General features: G+C 38.1%; 1 protein-coding gene across 1 annotated transcript in view; it reads left to right on the top strand.

Moving 5' to 3' along the window:
• WLS (Wnt ligand secretion mediator) overlaps positions 1 to 406 on the top strand; it is a 134,554-nt gene extending 134,148 nt beyond the window's left edge. Inside the window, exon 12 of the mRNA XM_050765724.1 lies at positions 113 to 406. Coding sequence (XP_050621681.1) covers positions 113 to 234 — 122 coding nt within the window. The 3' untranslated portion in view covers positions 235 to 406. The remainder of the gene's footprint in view (positions 1 to 112) is intronic.
• Positions 407 to 8,897: the final 8,491 nt, after the last annotated feature.

The following is an 8,897-nucleotide window of genomic DNA, read 5'->3' as shown; positions in this document are numbered from 1 at the left end:
ATTTATGTAAGTAAAAATTTTTATAGTTACCTGAGCCTTGGTCCTAAACTCCATGTTACATATTTTTTTAAAGGATATTTTGCATGGTTTTAAAATATACTGAATTTTCCAGGAATGCAACTCCCATGTAAATCGAGGGAAGATTGTGCTTTGTTTGTTTCGGAACTTTATCAAGAATTGTTCAGCACTTCGAAATATTCCTTCATCAATGACAACGCAGCTTCTGGTATTTGAGTCAACAAGGCAACACACGTTTATCAGCTTTTCATTTGCAGTTGTCACAGTCACATTGATTGTACTTGTATACGCACACAAATATGCTCATTTAGCCTTTATCTCAAAATGTTAAATACAAGGAAAAAGTGTCAACAATAAATATGCTTTGAGTATTGTCTTAATTCTCTTACATCCATATTAACTCATTGTAAGTAGAAGAAAACATCGGCCAACTTTATCCTGTCTCTAGTGTAGTCATGCCTGAACCTTTCCAGGTTGAAAAATATATCTTGTTACAAATTACTTTTTATTTATTTATCCTCCATGTAACAGGATACTGTATTGTTTTCTAAATCTTTAGATTATCTATAATATTTTTCAGGATAGAAAAAGGAATATTGCAAATATATGTATTTAAAATGGCAGTGTTGCATCTGATAGGTTGAGAACCACTAGCTAAGCCTTCAAAGGTGCATGTTCCCAGCACATGTAATGGCCTTCTTCAACTGTATGATTCCCAACTTAATACAGCCATTTGAGAAGTACTAAGGCAGTGCAGAATTGCGGGGCCAAGATCAGAAAGAAAATCTCCAAAAAATTTGGACCATAGTAGATATAAGCTAAAAATTAATTTTTACAAAAGTAACTGTAAAATACCCATATGCTTGGAAGTTTTAAAACTACTTGCAAATTTCAAAAACCCCTCACAATTAGTATTTTAAAATAGTTGAAACTAATTGAATGTAAACATTGATAATATCAAAACTTGTGGGATATAGCTAAACCACACTTAGAATAAAATTTACAGCCTGAAATGCATGTAATAAAAGAAGGTTGAAATCAACGGTTTAAGTGTACCACCCAAGATTTTAGAAGAGGAAAGGCAAATTAAATAAAGACAGGAGAGGGAGGTAAAAAATTAAAACAGAAAAAAATTAATGAAACATAATACAATAAAGAGAATCAGTAGGCCAAAAGTTTGTTCATTAAAAAGTACAATAAGATTGATAAACTGGCAAGACTGATCAAGAAAAAGAAAATAAACCAAAAGCAAGAGCCAGAGCAAGCGAGCAAGACAGCAAGAGCAAATTACCCATTATCAAAAATAAAAAGGGTCAGGCACAGTGGTTCACACCAGTAATCCCAACACTTTGGGAGGCCAAAACAGAAGGATCACTTGAACTCAGGAGTTTGAGACCAGGCTGAGCAACATAATGAGATCTCATTTCTACACAAAATAAAATAAATATCCTGGTATGGTGGTGCACACTTGTAGTCCCAACTACTCAGGAGGCTGAGGTGGGAGGATTGCTGGAGCCTGAGAAGTCGAGGCTGCTGTGAGCTCTGGTTGCACCACTACACTCCAGCCTGGGCAACAGAGTGAGACCCCATCTCAATAAATACATAAATAAATAAAAAGGGGGATATCATCACAGACTACAAAATTTCATCACAGATGCTACAAAGTTAATATGAGGATAACATGAACAATTTTATGCCAATAAACTTGAATTTTTACATGTTATGGACAAATTTCTTAAAAAGCACAACTTACTAACATTGATACAAGAAGAAATAGAATATATGAATAATCTATGAATATTTTTAAAATTTTATATTCAATTCTGTTCCCACAAAGAAAAGTTGGGCTTCACTGGTAAATTTTACCAAACATATGAGAAAGAAATAGAACAATTACACAGAGTATTCTAGAGAATAGGGAAAAAGGGGAAATTTTCCAATTTTTTAATAAAGTTCTATAATTTTGGCACCATCAACTTGATACCAAAGAAATTACAGTCAATATTACTTACAAACATAGATGCAAATATTCTAAAAGAAATATTAGCAAACTCAATACAACAATATATAAAAGGTGCAGTTGATCTAAACGAAGTTGGATAATTTCTAGAAATGCAAGACTAGTTTACCATTGGAAAAGTTAGGCAGGGTAATTCACTGTATTAACACCATGAAAGATAAAAACTGCTGACATCTCAATAGGTTAAAAAATATTTAATTAAATTCAACATCTATTCATGAAAAAAGACTAAGAACTAAGAAAGGAAGATAATTTCTTTAATTTCATCAGGGCCATGTAAAAAGCCAGCATCATAATAAATGGTGAAATGTTGAATGCTTTCTCTCTGAGACTAGGAACAAGACAAGTATGCCCAGAACCACCACTTCTTCACAGTATTCTAATGGAAATCCCAGTAATTACAACAATAACAGAAATTAAACCAAGGGTATAAGGAATAGAAAGAGATAAAACTATGATTGTTTGCAAATGTTATTTGTATATGCAAAGAAAATCCATAATAATTACAATTAAAGTATCATAAATAATAAGTGAGCTTTGCAAGGTTGCCAGATGCAAGGTCAAGATATGAAATCAATACCAGCATTAAAAATTAGAATATAAAAATTTAAAGCGGATATTTCATAGTAGCAACAAAACTACCAAATACTTTTGAATAAATCTAACAAAATATGTACAAAACCTCTGCACAGAAAATAACATATGTTGAGAGAAATTACTGAAGACCTACATAAATAGAGAAATACCCCATCTTGGAAGAATGAAGAAAACTCTATGAATCATAAACTCCATTATATGCAATCTCCATTAAAATCACAGCAGTGTTTTTTAATAAAAAGTTCTGAGCAGCTTCTAAAATATATATGGAAATACAAAGGACTGTAAATAGCCTAAAGCCTAAGGACTTACTCCATCAGATACCAACACTTATAGGTAATTAAACTACAGTAATTAAGACAGTGTGATATTGATGTAAGGGTAGAAAAATAGACTACAGAAGAGAGTTTTCAAACAGATCCACACATACTTGGACATTCAATTCTTGCAAGCTAGCACTGTAGAGCAATAGAGAAAGTATCATTCAGTAAATAGTGCTCAGTCTATTGAGTAACTGTTTGGGGAGAAAAAGAGAAACTTGATGATTATGTCACACCACACATAGAAATCAATTCTCAGTGCGTGGTAGCTCTAAATGTAAAGGGTAAAATAATAAAGCTTCTATAAGATAAAATAAGAAAATATCTTCATAATGTGAGACTATAGAAAAAATTTATTAAATGACACAAAGATCACTAAAAATAGAGGAAAATATTGATAAATTGGACTATATTACATTAAATTAAGAGCTTTTGTTCATTAAGTGACATTATTAAAAGAAGGGGAAAAGTAAGCCAAAGAGTAGAAGATATTTGCAACACATGTAAATGTGAGCAACTTGTGTCCAAAACACATGAAAAACTTGTACAAACTGATAAAAACACAGACAATTCAAGATGCCTCCTGTATAAAAAAGAGGATACCAAATAGCTAATATACCTATGAAAGGTGCTCAACCTCATTAGTAATCAAGAAAATACAAATTGAAATAAACACCTACCCTGTGACCCAGCAATTCCATTCCTAGGCCTATACCAACAGAAGTGCAAGCACATGCGGACAAAAAGATATTTACAAGAGTGTTGATAACAGCCTTATTTGTAATGGTCCCCAAATGGAAGCAACTCAAATGTCCATTCATAGTAGAAATTGTGGTGTACTCGTTTAGTGAAATACCATACAGCAATCATGATGAATAAAACTATACAATGTGAACAAATTTACAAACATTATTTTGAGCACAGAAATTCAACATGAAAAAATATATACTGTGATGATATATAAATGATTCCACTTACGTAAGGTCAAAAACAAGCAAAACTGGCCAGGAGCAGTGGCTCACGCCTATAATCCCAACACGTTGGGAGACAGGTGGGCAATCACTTGAGATCAGGAGTTCAACACCAGCCTGGCCAACATGGTAAAATCTCTTCTCTACTAAAAATACAAAAATTAGCCAGATGTGGTGGCACGTGCCTGTAGTCACAGCTACTTGGGAGGCTGAGGCAGGAGAATTGCTTGAACCTGGGAGGCAGAGGTTGCAGTGAGCTGATATCGCACCACTGCATTCCACCCTGGGCAACAGACGGAGACTCCATCTCAAAAAAAAAAAAAGGCAAGCGAAAGTAAACTGTAGCTTTAGAAGTCTGTATAGTAAATAAATAGGGAGTAGTTTTGGGGAAGGAACCTGAGCTTGGCTTTTTGGATGATGAAAATGTCCTATGCATGATGGTGATGTATTATATGGAGCTATGCGCTGATGATGTATACACTATGTGTACTATATTTCAATATTTTAAAAAATGCAGCAATGCCTTAATCAGACTAGGCTCACAGAATTTTTTTTTTACACTATTAAACTAATGTAACAGTTTATGTGACAATTTATAAGGAACATTGATGAAACAATAGGAAGAAATCATCTATGGTTTATAACTAGTAGTAAGTGAATAAGGTTTTACTCATTGAAGAAAATCTACATGCAGAATATACACTGAAAAGTTTGAAGAAGGTAGATCAATGAAGACAAAACTCCTTAGAGGACCCCTAACTGGACTTACAGACTTTAGGCTTCACTGGCATTCAATCACACTCTGCTCTCACCTACAGTTCACAAAGCCAGGACCTACACCCCCTTCCAGTACCAGCGATACTTTTGTCTTAATCCTGGACCAGATGAAGGCAGAACCCTTTGAGCTCTGGCTGGCTAATAGCAGAATTGGAATGTCTCTAACAATACAGAGCTGCAAATTGCTGTGATTTATCCTCGGTGAATGCAGTCCTTGGACACCTTATTGTAAAAGGAACACAGTTGCTAAAACCATTCTGTGTGGCCACAGGCCCCCTCAACTACATGTGGGTGCTGAGATTTGGGTTTTAATTTTTAATCTGAGAGCACAGTTTAATAACTGGGCCATTTTTCTTGGGGCGGGGGGTGGTGGTAGAGGGGGGTTGTCATTGCCGTTGCTGCTGTTGTTATAAAAGAAAGGAAAGAGGGTCTGCAGCTCCCAGAGTGATCGACACAGAAGATGGGTGATTTCTGCACTTCCAACCAGGGTATCTGGTTCATCTTATTGGGACTGGTTGGACAGTGGGTGCAGCTCATGGAAGGTGAGCCAAAGCAGGGCGGGGCATCACCTCACCCAGGAAGTACAAGGGGTTGGGGGATTCCCCTGTCCTAGCCAAGGAAAGCTGTGACAGACTGTACTGGGAAAAATCAGGTCACTGCCACCCAAATACTGCGCTTTTCCAATGGTCTTAGCAAACAGAACACAAGAAGATTATATCCTGCAATTGGCTTAGTGGGTCCCATGCCCACTGAGCCTTCCTCACTGCTAGCACAGCAGTATGAAATCAAACTGCAAGGTGGCAGCCTGGCTTGGGGAGGGGCATCCGTCATTGCTGAAGCTTGAGTAGGTAAACAAAGCAGCCAGGAAGCTCGAACTTGGTGGAGCCCACCGCAGCTCAACGAGGCCTACCTGCCTCTGTAGACTCCATCTCTGGGGGCAGGGCATAGCTGAACAAAAGGCAGCAGAAACTTCTGCAGACTTAAATGTCCCTGTCTGACAGCTCTGAAGAGAGCAGAGGTTCTCCCAGCATGGTGTTTGATCTCTGAGAATGGACAGACTGCCTCCCCAAGTGGGTTCCTGACCCCTGTGTAGCCTAACCGGGAGGCACCTCCCAGTAGGGGCCAACTGGCACCTCATATAGCCAGGTGCCCCTCTGAGATGAAGCTTCCAGAGGAAGGATCAGGCAGCAATATTTGCTGTTCTGCAATACTTGCTGTTCTGCAGACTCTGCTGGTGATATTCAGGCAAATAGGGTCTGGAGTGGACCTCCAGCAAACTCCATCAGACCTGCAGCTGAGGGACCTGACTGTTAGAAGGAAAACTAACAAACAGAAAGGAATAGCATCGACATCAGTTAAAAGGACATCCACACCAAAACCCCATCTGTAGATCACCAACATCAAACACCAAAGGTAGATAAAATCAAAAAGATTGGGATAATCCAGAGCAGAAAAGCTGAAAATTCTAAAAACCAGAGCACTTGTTCTCTTCCAAAGGATTGCAGTTACTCACCAGCAATGGAACAAAGCTGGATGGAGAATGACTTTGATGAGTTGGCAGAAGTAGGCTTCAGAAGGTCAGTAATAACAAACTTATTCGAGCTAAAGGAGGATGTTCAAATCCATCACAAGGAAGCTAAAAACCTTGAAAAAACATTAGACAAATGGCTAACTAGAATAAACAGAGTAGTGAAGACATTAAAAGACCTGATGGGGCCAGGCGCGGTAACTCATGCCTGTAATCCCAGCACTTTGGGAGGCTGAGGCAGGTGGATCACGAGGTCAGGAGATCGAGACCATCCTGGCTAACACGGTGAAACCCCATCTCTACTAAAAAATACAAAAAATTAGCTGGGCCTGGTGGCGGGCGCCTGTAGTCCCAACTACTCGGGAGGCTGAGGCAGGAGAATGGCATGAACCCAGGAGGCGGAGCTTGCAGTGAGCCGAGATCATGCCACTGCACTCCAGCCTGGGCGACAGAGCAAGACTCTGTCTCAAAAAAAAAAAAAAAAAAAGACCTGATGGAGCTGAAAACCATGGCACAAGAACTACATGATGCAAGCACAAGCTTCAGTAGCCAATTCGATCAAGTGGAAGAAAGGGTATCAGTGATTGAAGATCAAATTAATGAAATGAAGCAAGAAGAGAAGTTAAGAGAAAAAAGAGTAAAAAGAAACAAACAAACTTCCCAGGAATATGGGACTATGTGAAAAGACCAAATCTATGTTTGATTGTCATACCTGAAAGTGACGGGGAGAATGGAACCAAGTTGGAAAACACTCTTCAGGATATTATCCAGGAAAACTTCCCCAATCTAGCAAGGCAGGCCAACATTCACATTTAGGAAATACAGAGAACACCACAAAGATACTCCTCGAGAAGAGCAACTCCAAGACACACAATTATCAGATTCACCAAGGTTGAAATGAAGGAAAAAATGTTAAGGGCAGCCAAAGAGAAAGGTCGGGGTACCCACAAACGGAAGCCCATCAGACTAACAGCAGATCTCTCAGCAGAAACTCTACAAGCCAGAAGAGAGTGGGGGCCAATATTCAACATTCTTAAAGAATTTTCAACCCAGAATTTCATATCCAGCCAAACTAAGCTTCATAAGTGAAGGAGAAATAAAATCCTTTACAGACAAGCAAACACTGAGAGATTTTGTCACCACCAGGCCTGCCTTACAAGAGCTCCTGAAGGAAGCACAAAACATGGAAGGGAACAACTGGTACCAGCCACTGCAAAAACATGCCAAATTGTAAAGACCACTGATGCTAGGAAGAAACTGCATCAACTAATGGGCAAAATAACCAGCTAACATCATAATGACAGGATCAAATTCACACATAACAATATTAACCTTAAATGTAAATGGGCTAAATGCCCCAATTAAAAGACACAGACTGGCAAATTGGATAGAGAGTCAAGACCCATCAGTGTGCTGTATTCAGGAGACCCATCTCACACGCAAAGACACAAAGGGGCTCAAAATAATGGGGTGGATGAAGATCTACCAAGCAAATGGAAAGCAAAAAAAAAAAAAAAAAAAAAAAAAAGCAAGGCTTGCAATCCTAGTCTCTGATAAAACAAACTTTAAACAAAGATCACAACAGACAAAGAAGGCCATTACATAATGGTAAAGGGATCAATTCAACAAGAAGAGCTAACGATCCTAAATATATATGCACTCAATACAGGAGCACCCAGATTCATAAAGCAAGTCCTTAGAGACTGACAAAGAGACTTGGACTCCCACACAATAATAATGGGAGACTTTAACACCCCACTGTCAATATTAGATCAACGAGACAGAAGGTTAACAAGGATATCCAGGACTTGAACTCAGCTCTGCGCCAAGCAGACCTAATAGAAATCTACAGAACTCTCCACCACAAATCAACAGAATATACATTCTTCTCAGCACCACATCACACTTATTCCAAAACTGACCACATAGTTGGAAGTAAAGCACTCCTCAGCAAATGTAAAAGAACAGAAATCACAATAAACTGTCTCTCAGACCACAGTGCAATCAAATTAGAACACAGGATTAAGAAACTCACTCAAAACTGCACAACTACATGGAAATGAACAATCTGCTCCTGAATGACTACTGGGTAAATAATGAAATGAAGGCAGAGATAAAGATGTTCTTTGAAACTAATGAGAATGAACACACAACGTACCAGAGTCTCTGGGACACATTTAAAGCAGTGTGTACAGGGAAATTTATAGCACTAAATGCCCACAAGAGAAAGCAAGATAGATCTAAAATCGACACCTTAACATCACAATTAAAAGAACTAGAGAAGCAAGAGCAAACAAATTCAAAAGCTAGCAGAAGCAATAAATAACTAAGATCAGAGCAAAACTGAAGGAGTTAGAGACACAAAAAAACCCTTCAAAAAAATCAGTGAATCCAGGAGCTGGTTTTTTAAAAAGATCAACAAAATTGATGGACCACTAAACAGACTAATAAAGAAGAAAAGAGAAGAATCAAACAGATGCAATAAAAAAATGATAAAGGGGATATCGCCACTGATCCCACAGAAATACAAACTACCAACAGAGAATACTATAACCACTTCTATGCAAATAAACTAGAAAATCTAGAAGAAATTCATAAATTCCTGGACACATACACCCTCCCAAGACTAAACCAGGAAGAAGTTGAATCCCTGAATAGACCAATAG

This window comes from Macaca thibetana, chromosome 1 (assembly GCF_024542745.1).
Source record: "Macaca thibetana thibetana isolate TM-01 chromosome 1, ASM2454274v1, whole genome shotgun sequence".
Taxonomy (NCBI): Eukaryota; Metazoa; Chordata; class Mammalia; order Primates; family Cercopithecidae; genus Macaca; species Macaca thibetana.
Note: the sequence above shows the minus strand (reverse complement) of the source record. Positions and strands in the feature narration are given on the sequence as shown.